Source organism: Ceratotherium simum, chromosome 7 (genome assembly GCF_057802395.1).
Source record: "Ceratotherium simum simum isolate JZ-2026a chromosome 7, ASM5780239v1, whole genome shotgun sequence".
Classification (NCBI taxonomy): domain Eukaryota; kingdom Metazoa; phylum Chordata; class Mammalia; order Perissodactyla; family Rhinocerotidae; genus Ceratotherium; species Ceratotherium simum.
This window is the reverse complement of record NC_141906.1, coordinates 47586848-47601286: the sequence shown is the minus strand read 5'-3', so window position 1 is coordinate 47601286 and position 14439 is coordinate 47586848. Positions and strand designations below refer to the sequence as shown.

The window sequence follows — 14439 nt, the reverse complement described above, 5'->3', positions numbered from 1 at the left end:
CTGGTAAAGAATTTTCTCTTGCCTTGGAACTCTAGTTTAAAGGCTCTCTTTCTGGAATATTCATCACTCATTCATTCATTCAACAAACACCTTTGAATATAGGTGGTTTACTAATGTAACAACTGATAGAAGAGAGACAGAGATGGAGAATTAAGCAAATCCTCCTAAATAAAGATCTAGGATAGGAATGGCCAGTATTTTACAAATTAACACTTTAGACAGTCATTCATATTACTTGATAAGAGATACTTTGCTGTATGATTATCTCCAATTATCACTTGAGTTATCGGACTTAATGATGTCATTGTGAACCCAACGGAGGGCATTTCGTCAGCGATTTTCTCCGTTTAAGATGTACTGTGATCTTTGCTAGTTTAAATTCTGTGTTGCTTCATCTAAGGCTGATAAAGTGTTTTAGAAGTATTAATTAAGTTTCACAACATCTATGGGAGATAGGGAGGTTTCACCATACCTTGTGAGGCTGGAGCCATCAAATAATTTACTCATGACCAAAACACAATATCCAAGAAGCCAAAATTAAGACAGTTAAGTATTTCAAGCATTTTCACTTTAAATACAATTACGCCTTTCCTTCACAGGAGGGAAAGTCTTTTCTCATACCATGCATTCGGTTGGACTTCACAAACTCTTTGTCCTCCTTGTTGACACTGAAGGGACGCCAGGTAAACCTCTGAATGTTTTCATCAAGATATCTGCTCAGATTCTCATCAAAGACTGTGAATAATAGGTAAAATTCCTTGTCTATTCCTTTCTACATAGAAAAAAGATATGAACATATAAGAAGTACAGCTCGGAGGAATTCTTAGCTATGCTTCACTTTCAAAGTAACACAACGTAAATTAGGATCAACATCAGCCATAGATTTGCTGGGTCATTTTGTGAAGCAGGATTCTGAGCATGATTCTGATAAATTCATTCCACACCCAAAAAATTGATGTTTCTCATTGTAGCCTTCTCCCTCCCCGTGCGACTTCTTGCTCAGGAGCTTTCCTCCTCTGTGGTACTCCCGTTGTCAGGCTGGTCATCACTATCTTATTCTCCTTACCATAGCTTCCATGTCCTGGCCCTGGCCTCTCTGACTTCATCTCCTTGTACTCACCCCTAGCTTACTCCAGCCACCCTGGCCTTTTGCTCTTCTGTGAAGGCGAACACATCAACTTCATTCCTGCCTCAGGGCCTTTTCCCACTGTGCTTCCCACTGCCTAGAAGGTTCTCCCAGGTCTTGCCTGGGTTACTCCCTTACTCCATTCAGTTCCCTATACAAATGTCACCTCCTCAGAGTGCCCTTCCCTGACCACCCTGTCTAAAAAAGTCACGCATCTTCCACCCTGCCTGCAAACTCACTTTACCCATCTTCATAGCACTTATCTCCACCTGAAATTGTATTTTATTTATGAACTTGTAATTTTGACTGTTTTCCCCCTGCAATGTAGGCTTTGTGAGGGTAAGGATGTTGGATATCTATATCCTCAGCTCCAGGAAAAATGCCTGGAAAAGCAGGCACCCAATACACATTTGTGAGTGAAATAATGAATTCACATAACCCATGAGACTTTGCAAAATTATGTTAACTTGAGCTGATATTGAGGGAACTATGGATTACTTCCCACTGTGTGTATTCCTAATCTGTCTATTTGAGCATGTCTGAAAACACAGCATCCAAAATTGCTGAAATGTACTTTTCTTTAAAGCTGAACCAGAGAAGTGACTGTATTTCACGCCCCTCAACATCTTCCTATCTCTAACCAGCTCCCCTCCGATCCACCCTTCATCCTGCTGCCTGCTCCAGAGGGATCCTCAACAATGCCATCTGATCACATCTCTCTCCTTCTTAAACTGGACAATACAATCTGAACTCACAATGAGACCTACCTGTTCGGCCTCATTTCTTGGCCCTTCCCTCCTGGTCCTTTGACTGAAGCGAGGCCAAGCTCCTTACAGCAATTTGAGCTTGCTGCGTTCTGCAGGTCTCTGTCCTTTGTATATATATCCCCCAATTTTGACCATCTGCCACCCTAATCCAACTTCAGGGGCCAGCTTAGCTGTCCTACCTCTGTGAAGCTCCCCTAACTCCTCATGGAAGACGTGGATGCTCCTTGCTTTATGTTCCTACTATACATCATAACCATTTACTGCTTTTATCACACGGTGTTTTAGAAGGCAATAGTTTAAGATCATAGGCTATGAAAAGAAAAAATGTAGGCTTAAAATTTTTCAAAATAAAATATAAAAAATTGCGGGGAAGTAAAAGGCCAAAATATATTTTTAAAAATTATGGGCTATGGGAGCAGGCAGACCTAGATTCTAATGCTGTTCTGCTTACCTGCTGTGAAAACCAGGGCAAGCGATTTATCCCCTCTAAGCCTTAATGCCCTCATTTTCAAAATGAGCATAATAGTAGTCCCCACCTCATGTTTTTTTGTGAAAGTTAAATTAGATAATATAGGTAAAGCACACACATCTGGCAAATACTAAGTAGACAACATTAACTGTCATTATTAGCTGTGATTGCAATTGTCCATAGTACAAGAACAAACCATGGAAAGGAGTTGAGTTGAAGAACCTCATCACCTGAGAGTCATTTGGAGGATAACTGGGTCTATGAGAGTGGGAAATTAGTCCAGAAAAAGGTTAGAAGGAAGGTGATAGGATCTTGCGTGACGGTTAATATTGTGTGTCAACTTGACTGGACCATAAGATACCTAGATATTTGGTCAAACATTATTTTGGGTGTTTCCATGAGGGTGTCTTGGGATGAGAGTAACATTTGAAACAGTAGACTGAGTAAAGCAGATTTCCATTCCTAATGTGGGTGGGCTTCATCCAATCAGTTGAAGGCCTCAATAGAACAAAAAGTCCAATCCTCCCACGAGTAAGAGGGAAGTCCTCCTGCCTGCCTTCAAACTTGAACATCAGCTTTTTCCTGCCCTCAGACTCAAACTGAAACATCGGCTCTTCCTGAGTTCCAGGCCTTTGGACTGGAACTACACCATTGGCTCCCCTGGGTCTCCTGTTTGCTGACTCACCTGCAGATCTTGGAACGTATCAGCCTCCATAATTGCATGAGCCAATTCCTTACACTAAATCTATTTCTATTTACATATACATCCTAATGGTTCTGTTTCTCTGGAGAACTCTGATTAATACACTCTGCTACTTGTGAGTGGGAACACATCTGAGTGATGGCTTGTGTCTGCAGCACAAAGCTATTTTGTGAAGAGCACCTATGTCAGTACATTCTAGGCTCCCATAGCAGCAGGGAAACCGGGAGGTCTGAACCATAAGCCATCACACAACTCTGAGTGCTTAAATGTGGATGAGGGAAACGAGTTTTGAAATGAGGTTGTCCTGGAATTTTCAGTGTCTGTTTGCAGGCCACACATTTAACGTTTGAGATGCGTGTAATGTGGCATTTTCTGTTAACCAAACTTCTTTTTTTTTTTTTTTTTTTTTTTTTAAGATTTTATTTATTCATTTTTTTTCCCCCCAAAGCCACAGTAGATAGTTGCATGTCACAGGTTCACATCCCTCCAGTTGCTGTACGTGGGACTCGGCCTCGCGTTGGACGGAGAAGTGGTGCCTCGGGGCGCGCCCGGGATCCGAACCCGGGCCGCCAGCATCAGAGCGCGCGCACTTAACCGCTAAGCCACGGAGCCGGCCTAACCAAACTTCTTAATACAACTTTGAAGAGGAGCGTTCACTCTGTATTTCATTTATGCAAACATAAATATTTGTTGAGTATCAACAAAGCACCAGGCATTGTTCTGGGAAATGAGGATAAGACAGACAAGTTCCTTGCTCCATAGCACTTACATTCTTGTAGGAGGAAACATACTATAAACATAAAAAGATAAATAAAGAAAATGTCCTAAGGTGGTAAATGATATTAAAATCAGGTGATGTGATAGACAGTGACTTTAGCTCAGTGAGCAGGGAAGGGTTCTCTAAGGAGATGACAAGAGTCAGCCATGCAAAGGCTAGAGGGAGCCTAGTAGAGAGGTGCTAGGCCAAGGGTACGCCTGGCCTGTTCGAGGAACAGGAAGGCTAGTGTGGGTGGAGCATAAGCAGGCACGAGGCAGTGTGGTGAGAGATATCAAAGAAGGAGTCAGAGGCTGGGGCATGTAGGCCCAGGCTAAGAAATGTAGATTTTTATTCTAAGTGTGACAGGAAACCACTCGAATTGTTAAACATGGAATTGACTTGATCTTACTTGCATTTTAGAAAAGTCACAGTTGCTGCCCTGTGATGAAATAGATCATAGAGAAAAGAAGAGACACGAAGAAGAGACGACGTGAGATCCTAGATTAGAGTCTGGACCAAGAAAAACATATTTTTCTTTTGTTGCAAAGGTCATCAATAAGACAGCAAAATTTTAAAACGTGGGCAGATTTGATAATAGTACAGTATCAAGGTTAATTTCCTGACTTGGATAATCATACCGTGTTTATGTCAGGAAGTGACCTTGTTTTTCAGAAACATACACTAAAGAGACATCATGTCTGCCACCTACTCTCAAACAGTTCAGCAAGAAAAATAACATAGAAAAATAAAAGTGAGAGAATAACAAAGCAAGTGAGGTATAATGTTTATATTTGGGGAATCTGGGTGAAAGATATATGGGAATTCTTGGTAGTTTCTTTGCAACTTTTCCATAAGCCTGAAATACTTTCAAAATAGAAAGTATAGGATAGATATAGATGGATGGGTGGGTAGATAGATGAATGGATGGATGAATAGACAGACAGACAGATAGATAGATAGATAGATATAGATAGATAGATAGATAATAGAGAATGGAAGTAGAAAGTTTGATTGTGGTTATTGTGGAAGGTCATGAGTGTTAGAAAAGAGCCTAATATCACCTGGTCATGTTTTATGACATCCATTCTCCACTGGGAGAATTTACAGCAATTTACTGGAAGGAGAGGCAAACACCTCTTTACATGTTCATCTCTACGTGCCTAGAAGAGGCGTAAGATTTTACCTATAGAGGGCCTGGCTTAGTATGTGTTTCATAAGCATTTCTTGCACTGAAAATAACTTTCTGTCTGGCCAAATGGACGTCTCTCTCAGCCAAATCCCAGGTATGGAGTGTTTCAGGTTATTTTTTTTTTTTCATGAATTTTGTATAGGTGGACTGACCATGAATGGTATTTGGCTCAGGCAACAACTCCCAGAGACTAGAAGATGCTTCTAGCAAACCTCAAAGTTACCATTAAATGGATACAACAGGGGCAAAGTCAGAACTACCTTACAGAAGTTTTCTGGCACTAAATTTCCCTGGATCAGGCATTTAGCTATTAGGAAGCAGGGTACTACACTGGAAAAAGAACAAAGTTGGACGCTCAAAGTTCCGTGTTCTACTGCTGACTTTCACTACTTCCCAGGTGTGTTTCCTGGGCTGTCACTCAATGTCTCTGAGCCTCAGTTTCTTCAGCTTTAAAATGGGGATATTCATCCTGCTTTGCCCTATTACAGTGTAAATATTCAGTTTTATTGCAAAAGCATTATTGAGGGCCATTCAAAGGGCTAGGGACTCACTGAGCCTCTAATAGACACTTCCAGGATTGGTCTTTGTGCAGGGAAGTGAAAATCTGAGGTGGACCAAGATACTGTGTCCTCTATCTAGAAATTCCTTTGAGCCCAGAAGTGGGTCTGTACGATGCAAAACATTATAAAATATGCCATTTAAATAAATAGTCTTGCTATTTCTGATTGGTGAAGTAATTCCAAATGGTTGAATAACTAGATTTTCCTCAGTGTGTTTAATATCCTGTAGACATGGCTTGAAATGTTATGCTTTGCCATACTCATCAGTACAACCATCTAGGCCTCTAGGGTGGGACTAGCAAGAAATTATCAACACGCTTTTGTTGCTTCAGCCATAGTGATTAACTTCCAGTTTACAGTGGTGAGTGACAGTGGTTCGCAATCCTGGCTGCACGTTGGAATCACCTGGAGATTATGATTTAATTCGTCTGGAACATCTGAATAAAAGATGTTTAAAAGGTCCCCAGGTGCTTCTAATGTGTGGCCAAGTTTGAGAAACCTGAATAATTAGGTTGAGAAAGTTGAAATAATTGCCTGAGCTCACAGGGCTGGTAAGTGAAGGGAACAGGTTTGTCCAGTCCCCAAGAAAAAAGGATCCCAATTTGCATTCCATGCAGATCTCTTAAGATTCCACAATCAAAGCAACACACAGGGAAAGAGAGCTGCTGAATCCTAGCCACAGCAAGCAGAAATCCTGGGTTTCTGGGTGAACATCTCTAACTTTGGGAAGTCCAATCTTAAATTCACAAAAAAATAAAATAAAATTCCTATTACGTAGAAGTCAATTTCAAGAGGAAGGAGGAAAAAATTGCTTTTTGTAACTGCCTCTTTATTACTATCTAATCTCTAGCCATATTACTGATTTCTCCCACATACAACCCTGAGAAGAACTTGGTGACATGTGATGGCCTACCTGTGTCCCGTCAGCATTGAGAGCACCCTTTTTACAAACTAGCAAAGGTCCTACGAGGCCAGAGCTGGTGTCTTTGATTGGCTCAACTGCTGAGAAGTAAAGATAGGTCAGACAGGGGGCATCACCAGCTGCTGGGCTCACGCTTTCTGGCACCGTCCACCTGTACGTGAAGGTTTCACCTGGCTTAACGCGTGCCCCTGGTTTCAGAAATCCTGAGGAGACAAATGAAACAATTACCCAAAGCAACAGCCAAGAACATTAAACTTGTCAGACTGGGTCTTCCAGCTGTGGGTGTCTCTCTCTGATGATTTATTTTGTAGAAGGATGGTTGTTTTTGCTTGTGTATCTTACCAGGGGAGGCCAGAAAATCTGCCACAGTTTCAGAGATAGAAGCTGATATCAAAGAATTGTCTTCTTGATAGCTTACATTTATTATCTTCATAGATACTCTTTCTTACTCAAATACTAAAAGAGTGATAATTATTAAATATTAAAAGAGTGATAATCGCCCATTTAGCAACTGAATATAAAGCCGTAAAATATCACTAAGTACCTTCTATGTGGAATATATTATACGTGGCCCTGCAGAGGATACCCCAAAAAGTTAAGCAAGAGCCCTAGTTCAAAGAGTTTGAAATTTAGAAGATTGAACTAGGAAATAACCCAAATAATTACAAGATAGAGGAGCTAAGTGAATGCCCAGGGTTACAACACTGACAAATGGCAGATTTTGGATTCAAACTGAGGGCTGATTCCAAAAACTGTGCATTCAATCCTCACGTTGTATTGCCGAATGAACACATTGAATCTCTCCAGCTAGACGGAGGCCAGAGACTCTCTGCATCTTGTCCAGAGCTTTGCAAAAAGGTGCCCAATAAGTTTGCAGAGTTAAACAATAGAAAATATAAACATTTGAGCTAGTATTGGCGTTCTTTCTGTACACACACAAAAAGTCATTGTGAGCATTTTGACCAAGGAAGAGGGTGCAGGTATAGGAGACATTGCTGTAACAGAGGAGGATGAGGATGGGTCTGGGGAGGCGGAATTCTCCCTCCATTCCTTCCTTCTCTGTCCCCTCACCATCAACGCAAAGCCTGCTCTGGACTGGGCCTGGTCTCACACTGGGGCGTGAAGAAGTATCCCAGGCAGCCATGATGTCTGTTGCAGTGACGGGAAGGCTTCCAAGGAGACCAGGAGTTTCCCAAGAGCAGTATCATGAATGGAAGGATAGTTCCTGCAGCCACTGGGCAGAAGCTGCCTTACTTATGGGCAGAGAGCCTGTGCTACCTACTCTGACGGGGAGAGGCTGTATATGATGATAAGCACATAACACTGGTTTTAAATAAATATTTGTTGAAAGATACAGAGCAAAGACCATGTGTAAGATTTAATTGTCAACAAAACATTGGAAATCAGATTTTCCCCTTAGCCTTCACCCATAGAATCTCATGCAACCTGCAACAGGAAAGCTCTCCATCTTAGAGAAGTGGGCACGACTGTGAAAGTAGCTCATTTTGAAATTTATTACATTACTGAGGGAAAAGGAAAGGAGTTAATGTTTCCTAAGAACCTACGGTGGGCCAGACCCACAGTCTGAATTCTCTCCATCTCTTCCCAAAGCCCTGTGAGGTGAGCCTCGTTATCCGCATTCATAGGTGAGAATAATAAGGTTCAGAAAGTTGAAATAACTGCCTGAGCTCACTGGGCTGATAAGTTAAGGGACCAGGTCTGTCCAGTTCTAAGTCCTTTGCTCATTCATCCTGTTTCCTCCCTAAGCCCAGGCTGAGACTTACCATCTACATTTGGGGCTGCATCAGAGGCCTTGTCATAGATCACACCATGGGGCAAAATACTGTAGACTTTGTCAGCTTTGTTGGCAAAGGTCACCAACAGGGTATCGCCCACCTCTGCTCTGATGACTGGGCCTGAAAAATACCGAGAGGAGGAGAGAGGAGATGATGAAAAGAGACGGAAAGAAGTGAATATGGGCAGGAGAAGAAGAGACATTCCATGTAGGTATATGCCTGGCTAAAATATCCGCCCCCCCCCAGCCCCCGTTCAAAACATGGTGGATGGTTTTACTCTACCAAGAATTCCAAGATGGGTTTCTGCCCCGGAGAGTCTCTTTCTTCGAGTAAAAGTTGCATCAACATATTCCACATACTGAGCCTTCCAATATTTTCCTCCTATTCTGTTGTCCCCTTGTGTGAAGTAGAGCTCAGAGTCACTATGGAAAGAATAGGAACCTGACTGAGAATACATCTCTGCATATGCACCTAATGCCTTAATTATGGAGCTTCATTTTATTGTCTTTAGCCCAAGTTCACCCACCCACCTCCCCAGAAAAGACGGCACAGGCTTCAACAAAGTTCCCAGGAACAGTCAACCAGCCTTAAAAGTTTTCAGAAGCTGGGGGGCCGGCCCTGTGGCTTAGCAGTTAAGTGCCCACGCTCTGCTACTGGAGGCCCGGGTTCGGATCCCGGGCATGCACTGATGCACCACTTGTCTGGCCATGCTGAGGCGGCGTCCCACATACAGCAACTAGAAGGATGTGCAACTATGACATACAACTATCCATGGGGGCTTTGGGGAGAAAAAGGGAAAAAAAAAAAAGGAGGAGGATTGGCAATAGATGTTAGGTCAGGGCCGGTCTTCCTCAGCAAAAAAAAAAAAAGAGAGAGAGAGAGGAAGATTGGCATGGATGTTAGCTCAGGGCTGATCTTCCTCACAAAAAGAAAAAAAAGTTTTCAGAAGCTAGATGATGCTCAAGTTCATTTCTCTCTTAGCCATTGTACTTTCTTCCCCAGAAGTCCAGCAACTGATGAAGGCACAGGTAAACTCCTTATTTACCAGTACTGGAGTCCCAGAAGGGTGTCCTACAAAGTAACAAAGAGCTAACTGGTTTCTTTGCAGAATGAGCACCCCTTTATCTCTTGCTGATGTGAGTATGAACAGTGTCTGCATATAGTAAGCTCTTTGAGATCTGGCATGATTAAGGAATACAGTGTCTAGTTAATCAAATATTTTAATTAACGGAGAGTTATCATATAAACTATATACATGAAATACCAAATTTCAAAGTTGTGAAATACAATAATATAAATTCTGACTAGGACTATCTCTATCCTATTTTACATCTGTCTATGGTACCATAGACAGTCACACAGGCTTTTATCTTCTTTTTCTGCCTCATCCCCTTATCTTGTTTATTGTGACTTTGTATCCTTTTATTACATCCTTCCTTTTCTGTACCTTTTTTTCATCTTTTCCTTTCTTCCCACTGCCACAACCCCAGCTCATGCCCTTATCACCTTGTGCGTGTACCATTATATGAACCTCCTGACCGCACAGTCTGCATCCTCTGTCTCACACTGGCTCACTCAGCTTTTTCTCGGTATACAAACTGCTACAACATTAATCTCCAAAATGATAATTTTCATTGTCATTTACCTGCTGCAACATTTTCAGTTGCTTCTAATTGCCAATCAAATAAAGTTCAAAAGGATTATAAGCCCTTTGCAATTGATATCCAGTTCACTTTATCCCAATTCTCTCCCTACGGCTCCCTGCAAATACCCATTCACCTGGGCAAATCCCCACTCCAATCATTCTGATCTAACCACTCTCCTCTACAAGGTAGGTGCTTTGCATCCACCCCTGCATCTCAAATTTCCCTCTTGACTATTCACTTATATAAATTCTATCATTCTTCAAGACCCTGTTTAAGTCCTACTTCGTCTGTGAAGTGTTCCAGGCTATCTTAGCTCTCTCTGAACGCCCAGAGAACTCACTGCCTGGATGGTTCGTCTTAGTCTTATTTGTAACTTGCAAAGTTACTTCTCTTCTCCTGTGAACACTGCTTTTTTCTCCACCTGAGGGTGGGAACATTGTCTTAGACCTCTTTGCATCCCTCATGTCACTTAGAACGTTGTGCTTTCATATATTACATTAAATACTGATTGAATATAGCTTAATATTTCATATTTTATAAGGTGCCTCAGAATTCTGGAAGGCTCCTAAGACGTAATTTTCAATGTTAATTCTCATTATTCTGTTTATGGAGAAATACTAGTCAATAGAGAATATTGATAGCAAAGAGTTTTTCAGAGTTTTAAGGTTCACACAAATTCTTTAGGAAAGGCTCAAATACATCAGTTTGGTAGAAGAATAAATGAACGAATGGGTGAATGGATGAAATTTACAATGAAAGAAACAAAGGGTATCATATTGATCACAAAGAGAATTTTTAAAACATTCCCTCAGGGGCTGGCCCTGTGGCATAGCGGTTAAGTCCACGTGCTCCGCTTTGGAGGCCCGGGGTTCGTAGGTTCGAATCCCAGGCACAGACTGATGCCCCACTCATCAAGCCATGGTGTGGCGGCATCTCACATACAAAAATAAAGGAAGATGGGCACAGATGCTAGCTCAGAGCCAATCTTCCTCAGCAAAAGGAGGAAGATTGGCAACAAATTTTAGCTTAGGGCCAATCTCCCTCACCAAAAAAAAACCAAACCAAACCAAAACAAAATATTCCCTTAAACATAAAAAGGATCATAAAGTAATAGCAATACTTCTTGGTATCACATTATACATTTGTTAATGCTTTCACAGACATCATTGCATATGATTGTACAATAACAAGTCACAGGAGTCCACATCCACTTAATGAATTGTTAGATTCTATTTGAAAAATACTACGTGCTATGGGAGCCCAGACAGAAAATGATTAACTATGACTTAGCAGTCAGGGGAAAGTTCATGTAAGAGGTGACATTAGAGTTAAATTTTGGAGGAAAAATGTCATTTTACTGGACAGGGAGGAAAAGGACATTCTGGATAGAGGGGGCATAACTTATATCAGGCTGTCCTTGAACCAAAAAAGGTAACCTTCCTTGGCCAGTTCATTTCCATTGAGAGTCCTGTCTTATTCCCTCTTCAAAACCATCTGCTCCATATGTACAAAAGCCTAATTCTCTTCTCTGTTAGCTTAGTATTTCTCATGGCGGTTTGCACATAGTAAGTGCTCAAGAAATGTTTGATGAAAGAATGAATGAATGAACGAATGAATCTAGTGCTTTGATTTAGCCAACAAACCATGGAGTGATGAATACTCTGCCAATTCTCAGCAACATATCAGGGGCTCAGAACTCCTTAAGGGGTATCATTATGCCCTCTATGCAGTTTGTGCTCATGAGAGCAGTGTCTGGAATACAAACGAAATCACAGGGAAAAGCCCAACAGATGCCTCTCTTACGAGAGGCCTAGAAACACCAGCAAAGAGAGCTTACCTGCCAGAGGCGTTTAGGGGAAGACCATTGAATTTGTTATAGCCTTGAGGACCATAATCCCAAAGAATTTTTTCAGCTGCTATAAAGTAGCGCCTCTGTTGACCCTTCATCTTGGGGTGAGAAACACCACTTTTGCAGTTACCAACATTGTATTGCCCCAGCATACCAGCTGCAGAACAGAGGAAAACCACAAGCCAAGGTATAAATGCTCACAAAAGAAATCAAACAGGAAAAGACTGAGAGATTTGACTTCACGAACATTTAAAACTTTTGTACAGAAAATAAAACCATAAACGAAGTTAAAAGTAAAGGTTAAATGGTGGGGAGGTGGATATTTTAACACATATGACAAAAGATTAATATGTAAATAACTTGACAAATAAACAGGAAAAAAGTAAATCTCCCAATAGAAAATAGACAAGAGACATAAATAAGTTATTCACAAAAGAAGTACTATCGGCCCATAAGCAAATAAAAAAAAAGTCCAACCTTAATAGTAATTAAGTGACACTTGTTAATTTATCAGATTGGTAAAGATTAGAAAGACCAATAATTCTCAGTGTTGGCAGATGAATGGGGAAAAGGGAATGCTCATACACTGCAAGTGAAGAGTAACAATTTCTAAAAGGGAATCTGGCAATATATGTCCATAGCTTAAAAAAAAGAGATCAAACTGTTTGACCCAGGAATTCCAAATCCAGGAGTTTTCCTAAGAAAATATCAGACAAAAGTATAAACGTATCTATAAATTGAGACTTATAATAGCAAAAAAAAATAGGGAAAATATAAGTGTTAAGCAATAGAGTGCTGGTTAAGTAAACTGTAATCTCCTTATAAAGGACACTGGAAGGATTAACAATGATGTAATAGATCTATATTCACTGACGTGGAAGTATATTTCTGATATATTAAGAAGTAGGAAAAGTAAGCTACAAGGCAGTATTGACAGACTAATTTCATTTTATAAATAACATATGCATTTATATATAAAGGTCTAGAAAATAGGGAGGATATCATCAAAATGTGACATCATTATTTTTAGACGGGATTACTGATTTAAAAATTGAATTATATGTATTTTCTAATTTTTTACAATAATTTTTTCTTAGGGTATGGAGAATTTAGGAAATACTGTGTTTCAGTAATGTATAAATACCAGTCTATGTCCACAACTACTGGCCAAGCTTAGCAATTTTACTAGTCTGAAATGGCTGCTAATGCCTTGATTTTTTTAGGTTTAATTTTTTTATTGAGGTAACATTGGTTTATAATATTATATAAATTTCAGGTGTACATCATTATATTTCGATTTCTGTGTAGATTACATCATGTTCACCACCCAAAGACTAATTACAATCCGTCACCATACACATGTGCTCAGTCACCCCTTTTGCCCTTCTCCCTCCCCACTACCCTCTGGTAACCACCAATCCAACCTCTATGTGTTGGTTTGTTGTTGTTTTTATCTTCTATTTATAAGTGAGATCATATGGTATTTGACTTTCTCCCTCTGACTTTTTCACTTAGTGGAATGCCCTCAAGGTCCATCCATGTTGTCACAAATGGCCAGATTTCATCCTTTTTTATGGTTCAGTAGTATTCCATTGTGTATATATACCACATCTTCTTTATCCATTCATCCCTTGAAGGGCACCTAGGTGGTTTTCAAGTCTTGGCTATTGTGAATAATGCTGCAATGAACATAAGGGTGCATGTATCTCTACATTCGTGTTTTCATGTTCTTTGGATAAATACCAAGTAGTGGAATAGCTGGATCATATGGTAGTTCTAGTCTTAATTACTTGAGGAATCTCCATACTGTTTTCCATAGTGGCTGCACCAGTTTGCACTCCCAGCAGCAGTTTAGGAGGGTTCCCTTTTCTCTACATCCTCTCCAACACTTGTTATTTCCTGTCTTGTTAATTATAGCCATTCTCACGGGCATGAGGTGGTATCTCATTGTAGATTTGACTTGCATTTCCCTAATAATTGGTGATGTTGAACATCTTTTCATGTGCCTGTTGGCCATCTGTATATCTTCTTTGGAAAAATATCTGTTCATATCTTTTGCCCATTTTATAACTGGATTTTTTGGGTTTTCTTGTTGAGATGTATGAGTTCTTTATATATTTTGGACATTAACCTCTTATCAGATATATGGCTTGCAAATATCTTCTCCCAATTTTTAGGTTGTCTTTTCATTTTGTTGATGGTTTCCTTTGCTATGCAGAAGCTTTTAGTTTGATGTAGTCCCATTTGTTTATTTTTTCTATTGTTTCTCTTGCCTGGTCAGACATGGTACTTGAAAATATGCTGCTAAGACCAATGTCAAAGAGCATACTGCCTATGTTTTCTTCTAGAAGTTTCATGGTTTCAGGTCTTACATTCAAGTCTTTAATCCATTTTGAGTTAATTTTTGAGTATGGTCTAATGTAATGGTCTACTTTCATTCTTTTGCATGTGGCTGTCCAGTTTTCCCAACACAATTTATTGAAGAGACTTTCCTTTCTCCATTGTATGTTCTTGGCTCCCTTGTCGAAAATTAGCTGTCCATAGATGTGTGCGTTTATTTCCAGGCTCTCTATTCTGTTCCATTGATCTATGTGTCTGGTTTTGTGCCAGTACCATGCTGTTTTGGTTACTATAGCTTTGTAGCATATTTTGAAA

At 40.3% G+C, this 14439-nt stretch overlaps 1 protein-coding gene across 1 annotated transcript in view; it reads right to left on the bottom strand.

The window, feature by feature from the left end:
* Nucleotides 1-14439, bottom strand: part of HEPHL1 (hephaestin like 1) — an 89613-nt gene that overhangs the window by 34051 nt on the left and 41123 nt on the right. Inside the window, exons 6-10 of the mRNA XM_004427440.3 lie at nt 11773-11941; nt 8572-8711; nt 8278-8409; nt 6485-6696; nt 622-772 (exon numbers count right to left, since the gene is read on the bottom strand). Of these exons, the coding sequence (XP_004427497.1) occupies nt 622-772; nt 6485-6696; nt 8278-8409; nt 8572-8711; nt 11773-11941 (804 nt within the window). The remainder of the gene's footprint in view (nt 1-621; nt 773-6484; nt 6697-8277; nt 8410-8571; nt 8712-11772; nt 11942-14439) is intronic.